The sequence below is a fragment of the Aquila chrysaetos genome, unplaced genomic scaffold (genome assembly GCF_900496995.4).
Source record: "Aquila chrysaetos chrysaetos unplaced genomic scaffold, bAquChr1.4, whole genome shotgun sequence".
NCBI classification, from domain to species: domain Eukaryota; kingdom Metazoa; phylum Chordata; class Aves; order Accipitriformes; family Accipitridae; genus Aquila; species Aquila chrysaetos.
The window spans coordinates 216,009-240,161 of record NW_024470387.1 but is presented as its reverse complement, the minus strand read 5'-3'; the positions used below and the strand labels follow the sequence as shown (position 1 = coordinate 240,161).

The 24,153-nt window shown below is 61.7% G+C and overlaps 3 protein-coding genes across 8 annotated transcripts; 2 read left to right on the top strand and 1 right to left on the bottom strand.

Moving 5' to 3' along the window:
- Positions 1–900: 900 nt before the first annotated feature.
- LOC115338085 (rho-related BTB domain-containing protein 2-like) lies at positions 901–6,959 on the top strand. 2 transcript variants are annotated; one of them, XM_030006525.1, is made up of 9 exons: positions 901–1,186; positions 1,318–1,421; positions 3,080–3,265; positions 3,374–4,302; positions 4,668–4,786; positions 5,100–5,250; positions 5,503–5,591; positions 5,769–5,874; positions 5,974–6,959. In XM_030006525.1, exons 1-9 carry the CDS (start codon positions 995–997, stop codon positions 6,141–6,143), a joined length of 2,046 nt encoding a protein of 681 aa, XP_029862385.1. In that variant the 5' UTR covers positions 901–994; the 3' UTR covers positions 6,144–6,959. The 2 variants fall into 2 exon arrangements, with proteins under 2 accessions (XP_029862385.1, XP_029862386.1); XM_030006526.2 differs by lacking the exon at positions 1,318–1,421 and having other exon boundaries at positions 1,086–1,186.
- Positions 6,960–8,341: 1,382 nt separating this feature from the next.
- WDR54 (WD repeat domain 54) lies at positions 8,342–14,377 on the bottom strand. 4 transcript variants are annotated; one of them, XM_030006530.1, is made up of 10 exons: positions 14,281–14,377; positions 13,838–14,147; positions 12,846–12,908; positions 12,545–12,611; positions 12,092–12,148; positions 11,645–11,772; positions 9,513–9,613; positions 9,159–9,321; positions 8,891–8,965; positions 8,342–8,574 (listed from the first exon to the last, which is right to left on the bottom strand). In XM_030006530.1, exons 2-10 carry the CDS (start codon positions 14,054–14,056, stop codon positions 8,443–8,445), a joined length of 1,005 nt encoding a protein of 334 aa, XP_029862390.1. In that variant the 5' UTR covers positions 14,057–14,147; positions 14,281–14,377; the 3' UTR covers positions 8,342–8,442. The 4 variants fall into 4 exon arrangements, with proteins under 4 accessions (XP_029862390.1, XP_029862389.1, XP_029862387.1 ...); XM_030006529.2 differs by having other exon boundaries at positions 13,838–14,198; positions 14,281–14,370; XM_030006527.2 differs by having other exon boundaries at positions 13,838–14,237; positions 14,269–14,364.
- Positions 14,378–14,559: 182 nt separating this feature from the next.
- On the top strand, positions 14,560–18,329 carry CUNH2orf81 (chromosome unknown C2orf81 homolog). 2 transcript variants are annotated; one of them, XM_030006532.1, is made up of 4 exons: positions 14,560–14,596; positions 15,220–15,447; positions 15,604–15,810; positions 16,317–18,329. In XM_030006532.1, exons 1-4 carry the CDS (start codon positions 14,588–14,590, stop codon positions 17,259–17,261), a joined length of 1,389 nt encoding a protein of 462 aa, XP_029862392.1. In that variant the 5' UTR covers positions 14,560–14,587; the 3' UTR covers positions 17,262–18,329. The 2 variants fall into 2 exon arrangements, with proteins under 2 accessions (XP_029862392.1, XP_029862391.1); XM_030006531.1 differs by lacking the exon at positions 14,560–14,596 and having other exon boundaries at positions 14,768–15,447.
- The last annotated feature ends 5,824 nt before the right edge of the window (positions 18,330–24,153 follow it).

The following is a 24,153-nucleotide window of genomic DNA, read 5'->3' as shown; positions in this document are numbered from 1 at the left end:
GTCACTCTTTCCAGTCGTGCGTACTGTACTGGTGGTTCATGCTGGTGTGCACTGGTGAGAGGTGGGCACTGGCTGTACCGGGAGTCTGGTCTGCGGGGGGTGAACGGTGTCACTGGTGCCGCTGCTGTTGCTGGTGTCGCTGGTGTCACTGCTGTCGCTGGTGTTGCTGGTGTCACTGCTGTCACCAGTGTCGCTGCTGTCGCTGCTGTCACTGGTGTTGCTGGTGTCGCTAGCGTCCCTGGTATCACTGCTGTGACCATTGTCCGCCGGTGTCGCTGGTGTGCCTGGTGTTATTGGTGTCACTGCTGTCGTCGGTGTCGCTGCTGTCGCCAGCGTCCGCTGCTGTCACTGGTGTTTGCTGCTGGCCGCTGCTGTCGCTGCTGCCACCGGTGTCACTGCTGTCACTGGTGCTGCTGGTGTCGCTGCTGTCGCCAGTGGTCACTGCTGTCCGCCGCTGTCGCCGCTGTCGCCCGGTGCCGCCGGTGCCCCCGCTCTCTCCCGCGGGTGGGCGGGGCGCGGGAGAGGGGGCGTGTACCCGGCCCCGCCCCTCGCGAGGGGCGTGGCCGCCGATGGCGGCCGGCCGCGGAGGGGGGCGGAGGGGGCGTGTCCGGGGGCTGGCGGGGCGGGGGGGTTGCTGGGGGGGGCAGTCACGTGTGGCGCGGCGCCCCCTGGCGGGCGCTCCTTTGTCCCGCGCGCGGGCGGGGGCCGCGGCGGGGGCGGGTCGCGGATTGGCGGCGGCGGGGCGGGGCGGGGCGGAGCGAGGCGGGCGGCCCGGTCCCGGATTGGCGACGGCGGCGGGGCGGGGCCGGCGGGGGCGGGGCGGAGCGGCGGGACGGGCGCGGATTGGCGGCGGGGCGGGGCGGGGCGGGGTAACGGGCCCGGGCGGCGGCGGGCGGCGGAGCGGCGGAGCGGCGCGGGCATGGGCGGGGGGCGGCGCTGAGCGCGGCCGCTCCGTGCGGGGCCGCTGCCCGGGGCCCGGCGTCCCCGCGGCGCCATGGACCTGGACGTGGACTACGAGCGCCCCAACGTCGAGACCATCAAGTGCGTGGTGGTGGGCGACAACGCCGTGGGGAAGACGCGGCTGATCTGCGCCCGCGCCTGCAACGCCACGCTCAGCCAGTACCAGCTGCTGGCCACGCACGTCCCCACCGTCTGGGCCATCGACCAGTACCGCGTCTGCCAGGAGGTGAGGGGCACCGGGGCGCGGGGGGCGGTGGGGGCGCCGGGGGGGGGGCGGGGCGGGGCTGGGGGCGGGGGGGTGGCGGCTCCGGGGCCCCGTGGCCGGGGCCGTGACGGTGGCGGTCCCTGTCCGGGCAGGTGCTGGAGCGCTCCCGGGACGTGGTGGACGAGGTCAGCGTCTCCCTGCGCCTCTGGGACACCTTCGGGGACCACCATAAGGACCGGCGCTTCGCCTATGGCAGGTGGGACCGCGGGCGCCCCGACGCCCGCCACCGGCACCCCAAACCACCACCGGCACCCCAAACCACCACCGGCACCCCGAGCCCTGCCACCAGCACCCTAAACCACCGCCAGCACCCCGCCCCCGCCCCAGCCCTGCCTTCCCTGGGGGGACGTGGAGCCGAAGGGGCCCCCATGGCTCCTGCCAGCACCCAGAGAGCAGCTCTGGCACCCCAAACCCTCGGGGGGAGCCGGGCGTGCCCCCAGCCCCCCGGCTAGGGGCTGCTCTTGGCACCCCGGGGTCACCGTGGCCCACGGCTTGGACAGCAGCAGGGCTGTGGGCCCCGACAGCCCCCCACCCCGGGCAGGGAGACACCGGTGCTCGTGGCTTCCCTGGGGGGCAGCCAGCACCAGGCATGCCGGGGTTGACCTGTTTGGGGAGGGGGGGGGCGGCTCTGGGGTGCTGGTTGGGGTGCTGGGACCCTTCCCTTGGGAGTGCTGGCCTGGCAGCAGGAGATGCCCCTGGGGCCGTGGCCGAACAGTCACCACCCCCCCCACCCCCCCACGCTCCCTGTGCTGTAAACACCCCCCTTCCTCGTGGCTACTGGCACGTCCAGGCTCTTATCGCCTGCCACACCGTGCCAGCGTGGCTCGGCACACTCTAAACCTCCCGTCCGCACTGCCCGGGGCCAGGGGCTGGGGCACTGGCCGCAGGGTGGGGGCACCCCTGGCTGGGGGGGATGTGGGGGGCTGCCCCAGCCACGGGTGCCCGAGGTGCTCAGTGTTACCTGCCCCACTGGGACTGCTGGCTTTGACCCCTCAGGGTGGTGGGTGCTGGGTTCCAGCCCGGGCCGACATCACCTGCGGGTGAGCGGCGGCTCCTGTGCTGGCCGGGGGCCCGCGGGAGGCGGCGGGTGGCATCTATCTTGGTCCCTGACACGGGCCCGGCTCCAAACGCGCCTCCTGGTCACGTCTCGGCAAGGCGCAGACTAAAAACAAACCAGGTCTGGGACCACGTGGCTGCTCCCGGCCGCCTTATAAGGCCCCGGGGGCTGTGGGGACCTGGGTGCTGCTGGCACTTCCCGCGCGTCCCCTGTCACCTTGCCCGGGGAGGCTCCCCCGAGCCACTGGCAGTGCCGGCGCAGGGCTGGGATGACGGCGGTGGTGTGACAGCCCCATGCCGGGCACAGGGAAGGGGCTCGGGGCATCCAGGCAGGGTCAGTCCCTGCAGCCCTGCCTGTGCCAGGGGCCAGCACACGCTCCGGCACTCACCGGGCCGCTCTCCATGGGCCCCTCCTTGCACCCGCTTGTGCTTGGCTGCTGCCCCGGTGCTCTGCAGGGTGTTTCTGGGGCCAGGACAAGCCCTGTGCCGTACCCAAGCTGGGGCAGCCCTTGGCTTGGCCGACCGTGGTGACCTAGAGCCGGATGCCCTCGGCTCCCTCCTCGGTCTTGGCTGCTCCTGTGCGCAGCCATGGGGCTCTCGGGGGCCGTCGGGCTCCCCGGGTCTGTGGGGCAGAGCTCTGCCGGGGTAGGTGGGGGGTCCCAGGCTGCGTGTCCCTGGACAGGTATGGGAGCCCAGTGCCATTCCCCGAGCAAGGTGGGATGCAGGGTGACAGTGGGTCGCACAGGGACAGGGCTGCCCTCACCCTCTTCTTCCTCCTCCTCCTCCTCCTGGCCGCAGGTCAGATGTGGTCGTGCTCTGCTTCTCATTGGCGAACCCCAACTCCCTGCGCCATGTGAAGACGATGTGGTACCCTGAGATCAAGCACTTCTGCCCCCGGACGCCCATCGTGCTGGTGGGGTGCCAGCTGGACCTGCGCTATGCCGACCTGGAGGCCGTCAACCGGGCCCGGCGCCCCTTGGCCAAGTGAGGCTGCTGCGCCGGGCGGGTGGGGGGTGGCGGGGCCGGGGGGCCGGCCGGGGACCGGGCCCCTCTGTGCGCGGTGACACAGCCCCACTCTGTCCCCCCCCCCAGGCCCATCAAGCCCACGGACATCCTGCCCCCGGAGCGGGGCCACGAGGTGGCCAAGGAGCTGGGGGTACCCTACTACGAGACCAGCGTGGTGGCCCAGTTCGGCATCAAGGACGTCTTCGACAACGCCATCCGGGCCGCCCTCATCTCCCGCCGGCACCTCCAGTTCTGGAAGTCCCACCTGAAGAAGATGCAGCGGCCGCTGCTGCAGGCCCCCTTCCTGCCCCCCAAGCCCCCGCCACCTGTCATCCAGGTCCCCGACCCGCCGGCCAGCCGCGGCTGGGGCCCCGCCGCCCTCTTCTGCACCCCGCTCTGCGCCGACGTCGTCTTCCAGCTGCAGGGCGGCCAGCGGGTCTTCGCCCACCGCGTCTACCTGGCCACCTCCTGCTCCAAGTTCTATGACCTCTTCACCCTGGAGGGGCCGCGGGGAGGGGCCAAGGAGCCGGCCACCCGCACCAAGAGCCTGGACGGGGAGCGGGGGGCTCTGGCCGAGGGGGCGCGCGCCCCGCTGCGGACTTCGCAGAGCGACGATGCCCTGCGGCCGACGGCGGGGGACGGCGCGGCCCCCGGCAGCGGCGGCCGTGACCTGTCGGCCTGGGGCCGCGGCTTCGTCAGCATGCGCTGGGAGCTGGTGGCGGACCCGGTGGCCGGGCGGGAGAAGCGGATGGCGGTGGTGTGCATGGACCGGCGGGTGCAGGCGGAACCCTTCCGCGCCGTGCTGGAGTACCTCTACACCGGGCGGCTGGACCAGGCCCGCGGGGACCTGATGCAGGTGGCCACCATCGCCGAGCTGCTGGAGGTCTTCGACCTGCGCATGATGGTGGCCAACGTGCTCAACAAGGAGAGCTTCATGAACCAGGAGATCACCAAGGCTTTCCACGTCCGCCGCGCCAACCGCATCAAGGAGTGCCTGGGGAAGGGGGTCTTTGCAGGTAGGGGGGTCTCTGGCCGGGGGGAGGGCAGAGCGGGGGCTGCTCTGGCCGGGGACATCACCCGGCTCCTTCCCCTCCAGCCGGGTGTCCCGGCTCCCATGGTGCCCTGCATGGACCTGGGGCTCCCGGCCACCCCGATCCCCCTCCCTCCACCGAGGCCATTGTGGTCTGGGGTCCTGGAGCCCTCATCCCTTCACCGTGCCGTCCCTGGCACCCAGGTGGCGGTGCCACGTTCCCTGGGCTGGGTCAGCCATTGTGGGGGGGGGCTGCAGGCGGTGCCTGGGGTGCGTGTCCCTGGGCCAGCCGTGTCAGGGTGGCCGAGGGGTGACCGTCCCTGCGCTGAGGCCATCCCCTTGCCGTCCCAGACGTGGTTTTCCGTGTGGATGACGGGGCCGTGCCGGCACACAAGCCCCTGCTCATCGCTGGCTGCGACTGGATGATGGCCATGTTCCGGGGGGCTTTCCGGGAGAGCTACGCTGCCGAGGTGAGGTGCCATGGGGGGACGAGGACAGTGGGAGGGGTGTCACTGCTGGCTCTGCCATGGGGCTGCTGGGAGGACGGGCATCTCTTGGCAGCGCCGGCTCTGCTGGGGGCTGGCTTGGACCCCCGGCCCTGGCACACACGAGTCCCGCTTTCCTTCTTGCTGGAGAGAAAGCAGGGGGCTGTGCTGGGAGGGGGGCTGTGCTGTGGCAGGCGCTGCCAGTGGCCGGGCAGGGTCCGTCCTTTCCGCTGAGCCTGTCCCGCTGCTGGCGGCGGCTCTGTGTGCTGGGCGCCCCCCCAGACCCCCTGTCCCACAGGTCTCCCTGCCCGGCACGAACTGCGCCTGCCTGCGCGCTGTCCTTGACTTCCTCTACACCGGCGTCTTCACCCCCACGCCCGACCTGGATGCGATGGAGCTCCTCATCCTCACCAACCGCCTCTGCCTGCCCCGGCTGCAGGCGCTCACAGGTGAGGCCCAGGTTCCTCCGCCCCCCCCCCCCCCCCCCCCCGCCCCGGCCCCCGTTGACGTCACCTGCCAATACAATTACGGAACTGCTGGGATGGGGATCGATGCGTCCCCAGTGTGTCATTAACGGGGTCCTTACGTAAGAGCCGGATGAGCCCAGCTTAGCCCCGGGGTGCAGCCCAGCTGCTGGGGCGCGCGTCCCCGGCGTGTGTGGCCCCCCCCCAGTGCTGACAGCCCCCCCTCTCCGCCCCCAGAGCAGTACGCCGTGGACGAGCTGCTGCGAGCCTTCATGCAGCGGGTGGAGATTGACGAGCAGGTCATCATCTACCTGGAGATGACGCAGGTACGTGGTGGGGCTGCTGCAGCGTGAGCCCTGCGGCTTGGCCGGGGGGGGGGGATGCAAATCCCCCCGGGGCAGGCGGTGGCGAGGCAGGGGCTGCCGGTGGTGGGGTGTGGGCAGCTGCCTGCGGCGTCTCGTGCCCCCCCCCCGTGCCCGGCTCAGCCCCGTCTCTGCCCGCAGTTCCACAACGCCCGGCAGCTGGCCGCCTGGTGCCTGCACTACATCTGCACCAACTACAACAGCGTCTGCCGCCGCTTCCCCCGGGAGATGAAGTTCATGTCCCCAGGTACGGTGCGGGGGGACGGTCGAGGGCAGGGACGCAGTCGGGATGGGGACGGTGCCGTGCCGTGCCGTGCCCTGACGCGCCGGTGCCGTGCCCCTGCAGAGAACCAGGCGCACTTTGAGCGGCACCGCTGGCCGCCGGTCTGGTACCTGAAGGAGGAGGACCTGTACCTGCGCTCCAAGAAGGAGCGGGAGCGGGAGGAGCAGCTGCAGCGCAAGCAGCACACCCGCAGCAAGTGGTGCTTCTGGCGGCCCTCGCCCCACGTCTCCTGAGCCGAGGGGGGGGGGCACGGCCGGGCTGGGGGCCGCCCGATCGGACCCTCTCCCCTCCGAGGGCTGCTGTCCCCCCGCCGGCCGCTGCCCGTTTACACCCCCCCATCCCGGCTGTTTACAGGCGCTGCTCGCCGTTGCCGCTCGCTGGGTTGTGGCCCGTTCTCCCCGCCGTGCCTTTTCCCGGCACGGGAGCGGGGCCGGCCATGCCGAGCTGTGCCGTGCCGTGCCGGCAAGGCCCCCTCCGCCCCGGCCAACGCTGGTGCTACCTCTGACCGAGCAGTATTGTCGGGCTGGGGGCAGGCAGGGAGCGGGGGCTCTGCCGGCCTCCTCCTCCTCCTCCCGGGGGGGTCCCCCAGCCCATGCCAGGTGCTCCCCCAGGCAGGGCTCTCCGGTGCTGTATTTTCTTCCCCCAACCCCGACAGAGGCGGGGGGGGGGGCCAAGCTGTGAGCGGGGCAGGAGGGTGGGATGGGCGCGGGGGTCCCTGGGGTCCCTGGGTGCTTGTGTGGCTGTAAGAGCTGCTCCTGCCCGGGGGGGGGAGGGTGGCCCGACCCCCGCAGCTCATCTCTGTGCCTTGGACATGCCCCTGCAGGGCCACGGGCTGTGTCCCAGTGGTGGGGGCCATTGTCCCTGGCCCGGGTGTCCCGGGGTCCCCGGGCTGAACTGCACAACCGTTTTTACACTTTTTTTACCCCCTGCCCCACGAGCACACCGGCCCTTGGGCCCCCCCTCCCCGGCTGCCCCAGCACTGTGAGCGGGGCTGCCCACGCCTCTCAGCATCGGCTGTTTTAACCTTTAATAAAGCCTTTTGTAACGGGCCTGGACTCAGCTCTTGCCCCCCCCCCCCCCCCGCCCCAAAGGAGAGACACAGAGCAGAGGCTCCATTCAGGTGCATTTATCATGGGTGGGGGGTATACAGCATATGGGGTGGGTGGGGAACAGGAGCGTGGGGTCTTGACCCATAGCTGGGGGAGATACAGCACACAGGGTGGGGGGGGTAGAACATGTGGGGACTGACCTCTATCTGAGGGGGTACAGCTCATAGATGGTGTGTGTTTGGGGGGAAAAAAGGACTGGGGCACATGGGGGGGGGTGTCTGTGCCCCATAGCTGGATTCCTGGCTGCAGCCCTCACCCCAGTGTGGCAGGAGGGGCTGGGGGCTGTGGTGGGGGCCAGGCTCTGGCCAGGAGCTCTCCCCTGCCCTGCCCAGGGCTGAGCTCGCCCCACAGCACTGGGGCTGGGGCCCTCCGTGCACCCCCGGCCCCACAGGGCCCTGGGAGCAGAGCCGGAGACCGAGCTCGTCCCTGGGGCCACGTCAGCGCCTGTGGCCGGGACAGGAGGGCTGGGGCAGGGCAGCCCGCAGGGGAAGGGGCCGAGTGCTGCAGGGGAGGGGGGGGGCTGAGGCAGAGCAGTCCGAGCACAGCATCTGCCCCCCCTGCTTCCAGCACAGCCTGGTTGGGGCAAGAGGTAAGGCCAAAGCCAGCTGGGGGGGCGCAGGGCAAGAACAGGGGGACAGTATGGTGGCTCCGCTGGCGTGGACCCGCGGGACTGTCCCTGGGGTGTCCTGGCAGGGAGCGTGGTGCAGCTGCCTCTGCCTTTTCCAGCCCAAGAGCACAGCTGCGGCCCCACACATCTGGCCAGCAGCCGCTGGGATGAAAGGTCCCACAGGGACCCACGGGTCCCCACGGCACCCCGGGCAGGAGAAGAGGCTCCTCTCCTCCTCCCAGGTAACCGTGCCGCCCCGGGGGAGGGCGGCCCCACGGGTGCTGCACCCACGAAGTGCCACCGCCCTGTCTGGGACCGGCTCCCGAGGCTCTCCCGGCCGGAGCAGCGTGTAACACAGGTTTGCCCTGGATCCTCTCCCGTCCGAACCAGAGCTGCCGCTGGGAAGAAGGGAGCCGGTTCTGCTCCCAGCCATGCTGCCTCCTTCCCTCCAGGAAGGCTGGGGGGGGGGCAGGCAGGAGGAGAGCACCTGGCCCAGGGACCCACTCAGGGTCCTGCGTAGCCAGAGCACCTCCAAGCCCACGTTCCATGCGCCTGGACACACCACGCGGAGGGCAGTTTTGCTTTGGGAGCGAGGGGGATCACGGCTCAGCTCCACCTTCCCACAGATTTCCACCACCCCGCTGGGGGCACAGCCCTGTACGCCACTGCCCAGGCCCCACGGAGCAGAAGTCGGGGGTCTGTGCTGAACCCCCCTTGCTTACGGTGCCTCGGTGCCAATGCACCGCGGTGCTGGGGTAGCCCAGCTCTCCCTGCGTGGCCCCAGTGCTGCCCTGGACAGACCCCGCAGCTCGCAGCCTACACCTGGCCGTAGCAGTAGATCTCGCTCAGGTCGTAGCCGGTGACGGCGAAGGAGTTTCCCTCGGGGTCGCAGAAGCGGGCACCGCAGACCTGGGTGTCGGTCACACACTCGGCATGGCAGTGCTCGATCTGCAGCGGTGAGAGGAGCCAGAACGGTGGCACAGGCTGAATAAAGTACAACCCACCACAGCCAGCTTGTACCTCCGCCAGTCCAGGACAGGACTGGGGATTACAGCAGGAGGAAAGAGGAGAACTGTGCCACCCCACGGCAGCTCCAACTGGGCCCAGCTGGGTTTCCACTGAGCAGTGAGCCCCTCTCCGTGGCCATGGTGCCTCACCGGAGGCTGCAGGACAGAGCAGCACCTGCGCTGTGACCCCACGGGGCAGCGACAGCATGGGGTACCGCATACTTGCCGCAGTGAGGGCTGCCGCTGCCCAGACTCACCTCGACATTGTCGGTGTCCGGGTTCCTGCTGAGCTTCCAGACGTGAACAAAGGAGTCCTCCGCGCCCGACAGCAGCTGCAAAGGGAGCGGGACAGAGGCCATGGGGACCAGGAGGCTGCAGGGATGCCACAGAGGTGGCAGTGCTGTGTGCTGGGGCAAGGGAGCAGCCCCTGCCTGGCCATCCGCGAGCTGCCACGCTCCAGGCCGGCAGGATGCCGGGGTGGGATGCTGCACACAGGCTGAGGTGCCCCGGCGCAGCCAGCTGTACCTTTCCTGTCTGCGGCGCCAGGTCCAGGGCGTAGATCCATCGAGCATGAGCGTTGACCTCAGCACGCAGGAGGCCGGTCGCCGCCTCGTACAGCCGAATCTGCCCGTTTCCGTAGCCAGCAGCCACGATCCCGTTCCACAGCTTCACGGAGGCGCAGCAGCAACTGGGCACAGGGGCACGTTTCACCTCCTCCCTTCCCGGCTGCAGACCCACATGCCAGGGGCTGGTGCCGGGTGTCCCCCTCCTGCCACCCTCCCATCCCTCGTGTGACACCGAGGCGGTCTGACCAGGGATGCCCGACATCATCCACTGATGGGAGCCCGCTGTGTCGCTCCATCCGCCCCTCTGGCTTACCCAAAGGCCGGGATTTTGCTAAGCAGGGTGAACTCCTCTCCCGTGCTCCAGATGCAGAGGGTCCCAGCGTCATCGGCAGTCACCAGGTCACCAGCCCCATCCTATGAAGCAGAGGCGGGTCAGCCTCTGCCCCGGCACTGCTCGCGGGGCAGCCAGCTCCACCAGCGGTGGCGAGCAGCTGACTCACACCAGGCAGAAGGCTCTTGCTGCACCAGTTGCTTGCGCCACTAAAGTTGCTGCAAAGCAAAGCCAGAGCCTGCAGCAGAACAAGCTTAAAGTTTAACAGCTCACAGAAACTGCTGACACATTTTGTGAACAAGCAAGGCTTGGCTGGGATCACTCATAGGCGCTGCAGTTCAAACATGTTTGTGTTTGGCAACACTAATTATACCCAGGATAAATTTCTAGGAAGAATGACTGCAACCCCTCCTTCTGCACCTGAGTCTTGACACTCTTCACCTTACAGGCGCCTGGGATTTCACACACCAGGCTCCATCTCTCGCTCGCTAGGAAGTCTTTTTAAAAAAACCATGGTGCAAAGTCCAAGAGAGGTGTGTTAGAGGACAGTCATCGCAGACAGAGGTAGATGACAGAACAGCTTTCGTGTAAACAAGCTCCATATCCAGGCTAATTGGTAACCAGTTCTAAGCAATTAATTGTTCAGGGGAGTCCCAAATGCCAAGAAAGTTAAATGTAACTAATTAGAGAAAGTATAAGGAAGTGTCCTCATTGGGAAGGAAGCAGCCAATAATGAAGCAGCCAATTAGTGCACCTGCAGAGATGTCAACCGGAGTGAGCTGAACTAAAGGAAGCCCCATCCCAGTCCCAGACTGTGCTCTGTAATCAGGTGAAGTTAACTCATCTGCCACGAGAAAGGTCACCGGTACTGCTGGCAGCTTGGGTCAGTTATCTCCCTCCGCTGATGACGGGGGAAAGGCTCGTCCCTTCAGCTAGCCCACGGGCATGGCTCTGCCCTCGGCTTCCTCGCACCTGCAGGCACCAACCCCTCCCCGGGCCCGGCTTGGGGAGGAGAAGCAGGGTCCTGTACCGGCATTCAGCACCCTGGGATGGCTCCGGAGACGTGGGCAGGACATGTCCCACGCCCTCCTCTCACTGCATTCCCACAAGGAGGGTCTGCTGTAGTATCTCACTGCTCTGATGGCAGGAGCATAAACTTTAGCATGGGTTAATTCACGGCCAGTTTTTTTTGCTCCTTTCCTCTCGTACCACAACTGGCCTTTACCTTCAACAGCTCTTCTGTGCTCTGGCACTCAGCCCGATGGATCATGGGATACTCTGGGCCAGCAACAAGCTGCACTCCCGCAGCCACGCTGTGTTTGTGTGGGATCTGCTCCTTCACCACCTTTCTTGCCCCTCTCTGCTTCAGTGTTTGCATTCCCAGAGCCTGGGTGATCAGGACTGAGATTCAGTCAGCTGAGAACATGGAGACCGAGGTGCTAAGGCGGCAGAGACGGGCTGAATGCCGATGGGAACTGGGACAGTGGGATAACTGATGGGGTGGCTGCTCCCAGCTGCCCAGGCAGCAAAGGGAACAGCTCTGAAATACGACAGTGTACGAGTGCAGCGTTTTAAACTACATTTGACTCCAGTTTGCCTTGCCTCGCCTCGAGATGCCACACTAAGCCATGGCAGGATGGCTCACAGGCTCTTTGGAGCAGGGGCTGAGGGAAGTGGCAATCCCAAGCTACCTCCTCCCCCAGGCGTATCCTACCCTGACAGGGGAGACCGCCCTCGTGCAGAGACAGCCAGAAAAGCCAATGTCCCTGGTGAAGGGAGGGATGGCAGAGCCACCCGCTCTCCTGCGCTGTGGAAAGCAGCCAGCTCTGGGGCAGCTCTGCCACATCACAGCCTCCCCAGAGCTCGCCTGCAGCAGGGATTGGGCTGGCCATGGAGAGCACCGGCTCCTGGGGCGAGGGACTGCACCCTGGGATCAGTTCAGCCACGGCCAGGGCCTGGGTAAACCTCAGCTCCCAGAGCCGGCACCTGCGAGGCATCCCCAAGACAGCCGTGGGGCCGAGGGGACCGCTGGAGTCCTCACCCGCCCCCCATCCCAGTGCCAGGGACCCCACCGGCTCCGCTGGTCCAAGCAGCTGCCGACAGCGCACACGTACCGGAGCCTGGCCCAACTCTGCCGCGATGTCGGTGATGGCGTCATGGTGCTGCTCCAGAACCTCGCTCACCGTGATGTTTGTCCCTTTGGGGGGGATGTCAAACACCAGCACTAGCCCAGAGGACGTCCCTGTGGACAGGCCGGAGGACGCATCAGCGTGGACTTGTCCCACACCATCCCGGGACTGAGCCTCCCGCTCTTGCCATGCCTGCAGCCGGGCTCCTCGCTCCCCCCGAGACCTGCTGCCTCCACAGGGCTGCTCCTCACAGACGCTGCTTGCCGACCTGCCCCTCTGTTCAGCACAGACACTCCCACAGAACAGCTCCAAGGGCAACCCAGCCCCTTTGGCTGCACCCCACATCGTTACACCGACCCTGGGCCTCAGCGACACCCACCCCCAGCACCACCTCCCTTCTTGTCCTTCCCCAAACTCCCGGGCTTGGCTCACCCACACAGATGAAGCGTCCGCCAGCTGCAGCGATCCCTCGAGCAAACACTGCTTGTGCTGAAAGGAAACCAAGAGCCGGTCATGACCTGCGGCACCTCCCAGGATCGGGGAGACCGGTGCAGTGGCATGAGGCGCCAGGGTGCCTGTTTGAGTTTCATCTTTAAGGCTAGTCCCATATCTGCCATACTGGAACACTTCTGAGCCCCTTTCTGGGCACCCGATGGGCCAGGAGAGAGTAGTCAGGATGACACTATGACTTCTTCCAGACCCTTCTGCTAAACTGCTGTGTCAGACTGTCCTGGCTCGATCCCAGCTGGGTCCAGGAGCAAGGCTGTTGGGGGTCTCTAGGCCAGGAGGAACCGGGCTGCACTACAGGTATCATGCACATCTGGGGAAGGAGAGCGGGCAGAGGGACTGGGGGGCTCCTCACGGCGCTCCCACCGCGGGATTTACCCGGAGGATGCTCTGCGACGTCCAGCGCATGCCAATAAACCATGATGGAGCCATCGGACTCGTACATCTGGAGAGAGAAAGCGACAAGGTAAGGCCCAAGAGGGTGGGGAAGTTTCTCTTATGGCTTCAGGCTCAACAGCTGCCCCGAGAGGTCTCCAAGCAAGAATGACAGCCCTCTGGGTGCATGGCAGGACCTCCAGAAGGTTCCCCCGCGTCCCCAGGAGCCCAGCTGTCCTCACAGTGAGCTCATCCTCCTGGCGTCATGACTTTGCTTCTCGCCCTCCATGGAAAACCACCTCACCTGGATCCCTTTCTGAGAGGTCAGCACCAGCAGGACCCGCGACGGCAGGACGCACCACGCGGCCTGGAAGGAAAGGCAGCTCAGCAGGACTCCAGGGAGGGGGAAGACGGGGCAAAAGTCCTCCCCACCTGCCAGGGGAGGGATGGTCCGCAGTCGCCCAGAGACGGGTGTGTTTCTGGCTCCTGTCAGGGGTTACAGGAGGTGGGTCCCTACCATCCTCGCGGACCTCTCCAAGGTCTCACAGACCTTCTCAGGAGGCTCATTCCCTCTCCCCCTCCCTGTAATTAGGACACTGCAGGCTCCTGCTTCTGTCCTGGCAGTTCTACAGCCACGTGCACTCAGCTGGGAAGGCCCTTCCTTCCCCCTCCATAGCTCCGCTGTTTCCTCCCTGCACTCAGCTGATGGCCTGTTTGGGCCTTGTGGTCAATGGGTCCCATCTACCTCAGTTAGAGCAGGTTGGCATTAAAGCGCAGACGTCTGCTAAGGCCAAGGCACCCTACCGAGGTGAGCATCATCCTCATCGGGGCACGGAAACTGAAGCAAACACCGAGAAACAATGTCATGGCAAACCCCAGGCACCCTTTGTCACACTGTGCTGTCCTGTCCGGCTCCCACCAGCTCTGGTGAACTTGCCAGCAGCACCGCGCTCCTTCCACCCAGCGCCTACGCTCCGCGCAGCCATCCCTCCCCACCACCTCCTCCGCAATCACATTGGGAGCTGTCTAATCAGTTTACGGGGTTGTTCCGGCTCCACTTTGGAGGCAGTGGGGCACTGCTTACGGCCCAGGCTATGGAACCTGCTTCCCGTTAGGCTGTTGGGGGAGCAGAGCTGTCTAGACAGCTGCTGCATGTCACAGCCCCCCCGGTGAGGGCTCTGCTGGAAGGCCGGCAGCAAGAAGGCAGCAGCTAACGGGGCCGGCAGCTCGCTCACTCTCCCCGAGCTGCACGACCCAGCGCGGAGGACCCCGCGGCCCAAGAAGGGGTGCCTCTACCTGGGTGAGGACGGAGGTGCTGACGGCCATCCCGCCCTCCTTCGCCTGCAGCTGGCGGTGGGAGAAGCCGAGCCCGTCGGCGCTGACCACGCTCAGGCTGGGGCCGTGCACGGCGCTGAAGCAGGCGAGCTGCCGGCCGGGTGGGCGCAGCACGCTGAGGTTGTTGTACAGTGCTGCGCTGCTGCTCTTCAGCTGGATGCTCTTCTCCTTGCGGTACATCCTGCGGGGCAGCACCGGGGCAGCGCCAGGGACACCGGGGCGGCTCCAGGCACACCGGGGCAGCTCCAGGCACACCGGGGCAGCACCGGGGCAGCGCCAGGGACACCGGGGCGGCTCCAGGCACACCGGGGCAGCACCGGGGCAGCGCCAGGGACACCGGAGCAGCTCCAGGCACACCGGGGCGGCGTCAGAGACACCGGGGCGGCGTCAGAGCAGTGCCAGGGACACCGGGGCAGCGCCGGGGACACCGGCCGCGCACCCCCCGCAGCAGCGGCCCAGGCAGAGCCGTCCCTGCCCCGGCGCTCTCCCCGTCCCCCGCCTCCCGGGTTCCCCCCCAGGGACGCTCCCGCCGTCGCCGGGACCCCGCGTTCGCTCACTGGGTGTCCGCCGCAGCCATGGAGACGGCGGCGCGGCGTGATGGCGTAGCGGACGGCGCGCAGCGGTGGCGTCACCGTGCGCCGTGCGTCGGGGGCGGAGTCAGCGTTGCCATGGGCACCGGGACGCTTTCCGCTTCGGGGGGGGGGGGGGGAAATGGCCGAGGTGGGGGGGGTACGGCCGGGGGGGCGATGGGGTGGGTTGGCAGGAGCTGGGGTGTACTGGGGGGTACTGGGGTGTACTGGGGTATCTTGGGGTGTGCTGGGATGAGCTGGGGTGTGTTGGGATGTGCTGGGGTGAGCTGGGGTGTACTGGGTTATCTTGGGGTGTGCTGGGGTGAGCTGGGGTGTACTGGGATGTGCTGGGATATCTTGGGGTGTGCTGGGGTGTACTGGAGTGTTCTGAGATGTGCTGGGGTATCGTGGGGTGTGATGGGACGAGCTGAGGTACACGGGGGGTGCCAAGGGGGGCACCGGGATGCCATGTCAGAGAGGCCCCCCCCCCCCCGGGACAGGGCATGGAGGCTCCCCCCGCTCCCCCCGTACCCCGGTGTCGCTGCCGGGGGCCTGGGGAAGCGGAGACCCCCGGGCCATGTGCGAGGGGGGCCTTGTCTCTGGTCCCTCTCAAGTTGAGGGGGGGCCGTATCCGTGGCCAGGAACGCGTGGCCCTGGGGCCGTTCTGCCATTGTCCTGCCCTGGGGCTGCGGGTGCCCCGACCGGGGCTCCTCTTGCCCCCCTGGCACCATGCGGAGACGTGGGAGCTGCAAGGGCTGTCGTGTCTCCCTGCAGAAAATGACCCCCCGGGAGCGGGCGGCCACCTCCAAGTTGCGTGGCAAGAAGTCCCAGCTGCCCGCCGTCGCCGCTGCCCAAGCCGATGTCATCCCTGGGCGCCTGCCCGAGGCAGAATGGCTTTCCCTGCTCAGGGCTGAACAGGTGGACAGGGACGCTGGGGACATCCTCGCAGAGCTCTTGGGCCGCGTGATGGACGAGTGCACCAAAGCCGATGTGGCTCGGCAGGTGAGCGTGCCCAGACCCTGCTTTTGGGGGGATCCTGGGCACCCAGGACGAGTGCGGGTTCCCCGCAGCCTCCGCTCCGTGGTGTGGGACGGGGCCCAAGGGCACGGGGTGCCGAGTGGGCCAGAGCGGGGGGCTCATCCCTGCTTCTGCCTGCAGACTGTGGCCTTCACCGTGGGCCAGGCACGGGATGCCCTCCTGCAGATCGTCCAGTGGCGCTTCCTGGCACGGGACGAGGGGGAGACGGACCCCGAGGGAGATGGCAACTGGCAGGAGGACGAGGAGCCCGAGCCCTGCGCCATGGACTCCTGGGCGCAGGGCTCCGTTCCCGTCCTGCGCGTCCATCTGTCCCCTGGTGAGGGAGAGGTGAGATGTGCCCCAAACACCCCTGTGGTCCTGAGCGAGCCCCATGGGGAAGGGCCGAGCCTGGGCTGCTCTGGGCCTGTGGGACAGCCGCTGAGCCCCTGGTCCTGGCAGGGGGGTCCTCTGGGTGGTGTTGCAGAGCCCCTGCCAAGGCACAGCTTCCCTAAACACCCCCCGAGGAGCCGGGGGGGATCCGTGCTGAGGTGGGCAGGGGGGAGCACACGTGGGCAGGGGGGAAGGGGGAGCTCTGGCTTGTTTGCTGGGGCTGCCCTGGGAGGTGTTTGGTTGTTGCCGGGACAGTTCCCTGCACCGTGATGCCGACGGCCGAGCCGTCAGCTCCCGTGGGTGAGGAGCAGCGCCCGCACAGCTCCTGTGCACGGAGGGGGCCGGGGCTGCACCCTCTGCCAGTGCTGGCTGGGGGGTCAGCGCCGCCGACACCGAGTCACCTCCATCGGGCACCTCGACACCCCCAGCCCACACCAGGTCCCCCTTTGCTTCCTCCTGGGCAGGTCTCCAGCGTGCAGGCTCCATGCCAGCACGGAGGGCAGGACTACGCCATGGCAGATGAGGCTGGAGCTCCCCCCGTGCAGACCCTGTGTCCCGGCCAGGTCACCAGCACCAGCACCGTCCTGCCCATGCCAGGGCCGTCCTGCCCGGAGCTGCTGCCGGGCGAGGCAGCCATTGCTCCCCGTCTCCCTGAGGGAAAACCTCCCCGCACCCAGCCAGCCCCGCTCTGCCCGGCCAGGCCACCAGCCCCGCTCTGCCCGGCCAGGCCACCAGCCCCCTGCCTGCCCCCAAGCCCGGCCGAGCCCCTGGGGCAGCCGGAGCAGGGACGGCATCCGCCACGGACCTCCCATGGGGACATGGAGGGGAGCGGTGCAGCGGTGGTCAGGAGCCGCATGACGCCGCTGCCGCCTCCCTCCTGCACCAGCCTGGTATCAATCCGGTCAGGGAGGCCCCTGCGCAGCACGGGAGCGAAGCAAGAGGGGTCTGGCACCGTCCTGGGGGTCCCCAAGCGGGGTCCCAGCAGCCGGCCTCAGCGCTGGATCAGGCCCCAGGTGGAGGTGCTGGACCCGGGCGCGGAGACCAAGCCGCCGGCATGTCTCCAGGGTGCCGGCTGGCGCTGCCGGGGACGGGAGCTGGGCAGCTCGCGGCTGCCCCGGGGGCTGGCCACTGCAGGGAGGGGACGGCTCCAGCTACCCCCCCTGGCATCCCCGCAGCTCCCCAGCCCCATGCCCCGGCAGCTCAGCTCCTTGCTGGACTCCGCTCGGCTGGCTCCCGGTGTGACCGTCAGACGGGACGGCAGCGTGAAGCGCGGGCTCTGCATCCCTGCACACGATGAGGAGGAGGAGGAGGAGACGGAGGAGGCCAAGCGGGACCTGAGACCCATCTGCCCCACTGTGCCCTTCCCGGCCATTGCGGCCAGGCAGGTCACGGACGAGGGCGAGTGTTGAAGGCAGGACACCCCCCACACCGCCCCGAGGCCCATGAGCGGTGTGGGGGGTGAACTCCCCGCTCGGCCCCAGCCCCCTCCTGGTCCCCACCACCCCAGCAGTCCTGCCTGGCTCCTTGCCATGTCCCACGCGTTTCCCAGGATCAGCCCCGCTGCTCACGACAGCCCCAGCGTGAGGATGCAGCTGGGTCGGGTTCCCCCGGGCTCCCCATGTGCCGTGTCTCCACTTTGGCAGGGCAGCCACTGCCCCGGGCAGGAGCCATGGTGCTGTGGGAGGCTGTTGTCCCGTGGGCTTCCCCTCCGTCCTCCCCCTCGCACCCCGGGGAGCAGACCTGCCCGATCCCAGAGCTCATCTGCTGGGAAACTGGCTCCAGCAGCTCTGTGGCTGGGTGTTTGGCTGGGTGCTGTTCTCACCCTGCAGCTCAGCATGGTGGCTGGATGCCTGAGCTCCGGGAGAGACCCCCGTCCTAGGCGGGCTCCTCGCCCGTGGCTTTAGGCATGTTTCCACCTGACCCTGCGTCCCCACCTGACCCTGCATCCCCACGAGTTACCACCAAGAGCACCGGGTCCGGCACAGGGCAGGACACCGATGTGGCGTGGCAGAGCAACACGGGCTCTGCTGGCTGTTGGCGAGGCCGTGCTGCTAAAGAAAACAGAAATAAAATAAAGAGGTTTCCGTCGCTCGGCTCTCGTCCCATGCTGAAGACCAGCCCTGCGGCTCTCACACCACGAGCTCCTGCATCGGAGCAAGGGCTGGGAGCATGGTCCACAGCAGCCCACTGAGCCGCCAGCCCTCCGGCACACATCACACAACAACCTACCCTCTGTTTTTCAGCTTGTAGCCATGTGCAGCTGGTACCCTGTGGCTGATTTGCCACCAGTGGCTTTACCGCGTCAGCTCTCTCTGGGGTTTGCCGCCGCCCCATGTCCCCGGGCTGCGGTGCTGGCCCAGGTCCTTGCCCTCGCAGGCACGGCCGCCTCCGAGCCGCTCTGCCTGTGCAGCCCCGGCCGCCTGCACCCTGCTGCAACCGCTGCGCCTGGCTGCAGCCCCAAGGGGTGGCCCCAGCTCTGCTCCCTGCACCCAAAGCCACTGGCGTTGGCGGGGCCGAGCCACCGCAGGGCTGTTCGCTGGTTGCAACAGTGCTCTGGCTGCACCAGCACCCCGTTTTTTTCTACAAAGAACCCGTTTTTGGCTGGGGCGGTGTGGGGCGATGCTCAGGGGCAGCTGAGCTCAGGGACGGCTCATCTGGGGCAGGAGCCCAGTGCTGGGGAAACACCAGAGGCTTTTGAGGCTGGTGTGGCCAGGGAACAGTAGCAGCTTAGAATCATTTAGGTTGGAAAAGGCAGTTAAGATCATCGAGTCAGCTGTAGCTTGGGGCCAGCGATGCTCGTCCGGTGCTGGAGGCTCAGAGGCTGCGGGAGGCTCAGGAAAGCTGGACCCATTTGTTATGGGTGGCGACGACAAATTATACGCCAGCCTGTGGACAGTCCAATCAAAATTTATTGAAGCAAGCAGCAAACAGGCAAAACAGTGCTGGGCGGCCGGGGAGTCTCTGCTTCACAGAAGTCTTCTTCTGTGTTTCTTGTTGTTTAGAGCATGCGCACCTTAAAATATTTCCCCATTAGGCATTGAAAGCCGCACTATCCCGTTCACTTAGCAGGACCTTATAGTTAGAAAGTTTCCAACTGCACCTGTTTGCAGGAGCTAACGCTGCCTTGCAAAAGCGAACATACTGTGCAAGGCTTACAAAACCGGTTTGATTAACGAATACATAAGATGAATTAATACATAAGATGAATTTATCACAATCCCCCCTTTTTGTTTTCATCATTTTGTTGGTCAAACCAGATTACGGTTTCTCGAGCTAGAGAAAGAAGGGGAGTTTCTCTTTCAACAATTTCGGCTTCATGCTGCCCTTTTAATAACATTAGGTGTGTAGCTTCTAGTCGATTTTTTACTAATTCAATAATTCTATTTAATATACAAGGTCCAAAAGTTAAAATCAACATTAATACAGCTATTGGTCCCGCTATGGTTGACAGCAGAGTAGTTAACCAGGGGGATTGGGTGAACCAGGACTCATACCAGTTCTGTTGGGCTTCTCTATCCCTTTTTCTAACCTTTCTTGTAATTTTGTCATGGTATCTCTCACTATTCCCGTGTGATCAGCATAGAAACAGCATTCCTCTCCTAGAGTTGCACAGAGCCCCCCTTGCTGTAGGAATAAGAGATCCATCCCTCTCCGGTTTTGTAGCACTACTTCTGATAGTGAGGTTAAAGATTTTTCTAATGCTGTTATTGATTTTTCAATTCTTTCTAAATCTTCATCTATAGCAGCCCTTAAGGAGTTAAATCCTTGTTTCTGTTGGATGAGTGAGGTGATTCCTGTCCCTCCTCCTACTGCCCCAATACCTAACAGTGTGGCTATTGTAATCGCAGTTATGGGTTCTCTTTTCACTCTTTTTTGTGTGTCAATATCGTAATAGTCATAAATTACACTTTCTTGGTGATACAATATTCTCGGGATAATAGTGACTAGTATACAGTATTCACGAGAAGCATCAAACACATTTAGAGATACACACGGAGTAAGTCCCGTTTTTGAACATATCCATCGAGCCCCTTCCTGGGAAATAATCCATTTTCCAGCAGTTTTGTTGATGCTGGTATTAATAGAACTACACAGTGTTTGCTTTGCCCTAGGTACTGTACCTATACAGGCCCCTATTCCAGTAACATGTTGCATGGTTATTCCCTCCTTCCTATTTCCCCAAGAGCATTGGGAAGGTGCTGCTTCTGAGCTCAAGTTATATGTGTCATTAATTCCAATTGCCTCATAAAAAGGTGGACTGACATCATAACAAAGCCAACAACCCTCTGTTAAGTTTGGTTTGGTATGATTTAAAGTTTGGTAGGTAGCTTGTATTATTTCCCATAGAGGATCTGATGGATTACTTTTCCTCGGGGTTCCTCCCCATAGAGGATCTGACTGACTTCTTTCTGTCAGGGTTTCTTCGGTAATATTATTTTTTCCTATGGTTATATCATGGGTTGGGGGTAGTATTTTGGGTTCCTTAACTACTGAATTAGGACCTACAGCCTGTAGATGTTTTATCTTTTCCTTTTTGATAACAATAAGTATTCCCCTGTCGCTTCCCTGTTCCCAAAATCTTACTCCCCAGGTCTTACCGATTTCCCATCCATCATGTTGGGGTTGCAATATTTGAATCATTAGGTACTTACAATTACCAAGAGTAGCCAAACCTCCTTCAAATCCATAAGTAGGCTTTTTGCATTTTGTGGGTCCCCTGTCAACTTTAAGATATGGGTCAGAAGTTTGACTTTCCAACCTCCTGTTGTTATAGTTTCGCATCCCCAATAAGCACAATAATATTCCCCCGGATAGTTGCAATAACTTTTTCTTGAGTTAGAACTGGGGCACCAATAGGTGGCTTTTGCATTTCCTTCATCCGGTGTTTGTTGACATATATAATGATCTCCTATTAAGGTTTCAAATAATTTACAATTGGTAATAATAAATGTGGGTGCCCCTGCGGTAATGGTAGTATCAAGAATTTTCTGATCATCCCATCTACAAAACGTCCACTTATATGGTTGATGAGGGTTTTCGTTCCCACAGGCAGATTCCGTCAGCATTGATAGCAGACTCATTATCCATATACTTAGATTTAAGATTGAGAAAAGTGGTGTGGCCTTGCTCTTCCTATAAATATTTCTACATGTTTGACATTTAATTTGGTTTTCGGTTCTACTCCCTGAGGGAGATGACGAACTTCGGGGCGGCCCTGAGGTCATTGGGTCTGGGAGTTGTGAGTCAAGGGACCTCATGTGCCAACTCTGGAGGTGGTTCATTAACCTCAATCCCCACAGCAGTACGCCTCTGCCTTCTCCTCTGCCTACTCTGTTGCTTAGAGCAGCGAGGTGTACTATCTTCTCGGCAGCAGTCGTATTCTTCAGGGGAACCTCCTTTGTCATATTTAGTCAACTTTGACTTATAGATCTCTCAACTCTTATTTTTCACCTCCCAGACTCTACACCTCACTCTGGTCACGACCCGTCTGAATTTTCCCAGTTGTTACTCCCACACGTAATGCTTGTTCAGTTAATTCCCGTTCGTGATTATAACATTCGTGGCAAATACCGCTAGAGGAATATCTATAGGGGCAATGGACCCACCACTTTTCTCTACAGAGTTTACACCTATAACATACAAAGGGATAACATATACAGTTAGGGTTGTTACAAAAGACAGTCTCACTCATCTGCTTTCCTTCGGAACGTAATTTTCAAGCTGTCAGGGTCTCTAATTGCCTCCCAATGTGAGCTCTGAATTGGTCCTTTGATTCTGCTTGCATGAGTCCATCCTCTTTCGGCAGTCCGGACTGCAGTCTCTGTAGTAAGCAAAACAAGAAACGGTCCCTCCCAACAGGCAGTTAGAGATGATTCTTTCCAGGTTTTGATCAGTACTTTATCTCCAGGTGTAATTTTGTGTATTGCAATATCTAAGGGTGGTCTCTGCACTATCAGTCCTTTCTTTATCAATTCTTGTCGTCTCTTCATGAGTTCGACGATATATTCCTGTAAGAATTTTTCTTCTACCTTTGGGTGTTCAATCGGTATTTCTAGGTCATAGGGCATCCCACATAACATTTCAAAAGGAGAGACCCCAGTGTCTGCTCTGGGTTGTGTCCTTACATTTAATAAGGCTAATGGCAAACATTTTATCCAATTCATTTTAGTTTCAATGATCAATTTAATCAAATGTTTTTTAATTTCCCCATTCATTCTTTCCACTTTTCCTGAACTCTGTGGATGCCATGGGGTATGATATTCCCATTTAGTTCCTAAGAGATCCAAGATCTCCTTGATAACCTTGGAGGTAAAATGGGGTCCCCGATCTGAATCAATTACTGCTATGTTTCCATACCGCGGTATGATGTTTTCCAGCAGTACTTTGACTACAGTTTTTGCAGTGGCTCGGGCTACCGGAAAGGCCTCCACAAAGTGGGTCAAATGGTCCGCTAGTACTAGGAGATATTTGTATCTGCCCACTTTGGGAAGTTCAGTAAAATCGATTTGTATTCTTTCAAATGGTCTCTTAGCTAGTTCGCGTCCTCCTAGTACTCTTTCCCTGAGCTGATGCTTATTTACCTTTTGGCATGTTAAACATTCCCCAATGATTTTTTTGGCTATATCATATATTCCTATACACATATACTTAGTTCTGAATTGGTCTACCAATGCTTGTACTCCCCAATGAGTTTGCCTGTGAAATTCTCTCATTATTCTCCATGCCGCCCCCTTTGGAATTACTTCTCTCCCATCAGGGAGACACCATTTCCCGTCCTTTTCAATAACTCCCGCTTGTTTGAGTTTTTCCTTTTCTTGAGTGGTAAAACTCACGATACCATTGGCTTTTATTGGAGTCTGTGTCTGTTCCACTTCCTTTATGATTAGTAAGGCGGCTTTCTTTGCTTCTTCATCAGCTAAATTATTTCCCCTTATTTGTTTATTGATACCCCTCTGATGGCCTTTCACATGTACTACTGCAATTTGTTTGGGTCCTCTTAGAGCCTCCAGAGTTTGTTTTATCAAGGCCTCATGTACTAGGCCCTTCCCTTGAGAGTTTACTAACCCTCGTTCTTCCCAAATTTTGCCAAATGTATGAACTACCCCGAATGCATATTTGGAATCTGTAAATATTGTCCCTTGTTTATTTTTCAACAACTGCAAAGCTCTTAATACCGCATATAATTCACAAGCTTGGGCTGACCACGTCGCCTCAAGGGGGCCAGATTCTTTCACCTCTAGGGTGGTCCCATCTATTATCGCATACCCTGATCTTCGCTTCCCATTTACCACTCGTGATGACCCATCTACAAATAATTTCAACCCGTTCGGTAGTTCCTCTTCTTCTAAATCTTCTCTAATTTTGGTTTGGTGTTCTATTAATTGCACACAATCATGAATTAGGTTCTCACTTGGTTCCCCATATAAGAATTGAGCTGGGTTTTGCAAGCTAGTTGTTTCAAGCTCCAACTTGGGGGAATGTATTAAAATACCCTCGTATTTCAGCAGCCTGGCGTCAGTGATCCATTTGTCTGCCTTCTGCTGTAATACTCCCCGTATGTTATGAGGTGTATATACTTTCAATTCTCCCCCTAGAGTTACTTTCCTAGCTTCTTCAACTAAAAGGGCCGTGGCTACTATAGCTTGTAAGCAAGTAGGCCATCCCCTGCTAACCGGATCTAATAGTTTAGAAAAATAGCCTATGGGTTTCTTTCTTCCAGCCCACTCCTGGGTTAGTATCCCAAAGGCTGTTCCTCCCTCTGAATTCACAAACAAATAAAATGGTCGTTTAATATCGGGTAAACTTAACACCGGAGCATTTACAAGGTCAGCTTTGAGGTTTTCTAGACTCTGTTCGTCCTCTTGAGTCCATTTTATTAATCCTACTCCCACTAATTTCTGATACAAAAACTTCACTTTGCTGCTATAATTTTCAATCCATTGTCTACAGTACCCTAAAAGTCCTAACAATTGCCTTATCTGCCTCTTGTTCGTTGGCGTCTGGAGGGATAAAATACCGTTCACTCGTTCAGGGTCTAGTTTCTTAGTTCCCTTGCTCAGCCAGTGTCCTAAGTATTTTACTTCCTCTTCAGTAAACTGCAATTTAGACTTTGAAACTTTCAATCCCTTTAGGCTTAAAAAGTTCAATAATCTAATGCTCTCATTTCTAACAGCCTCCTGATCTTCCCCAGCTAACAACAGATCATCTACATACTGCACTAAAGTCACTTCTGGGTTTAATTCAAAAGTGTCTAATACTTGTTCTAAAGCTTGCCCAAACAAATTTGGTGATTCTGTAAAC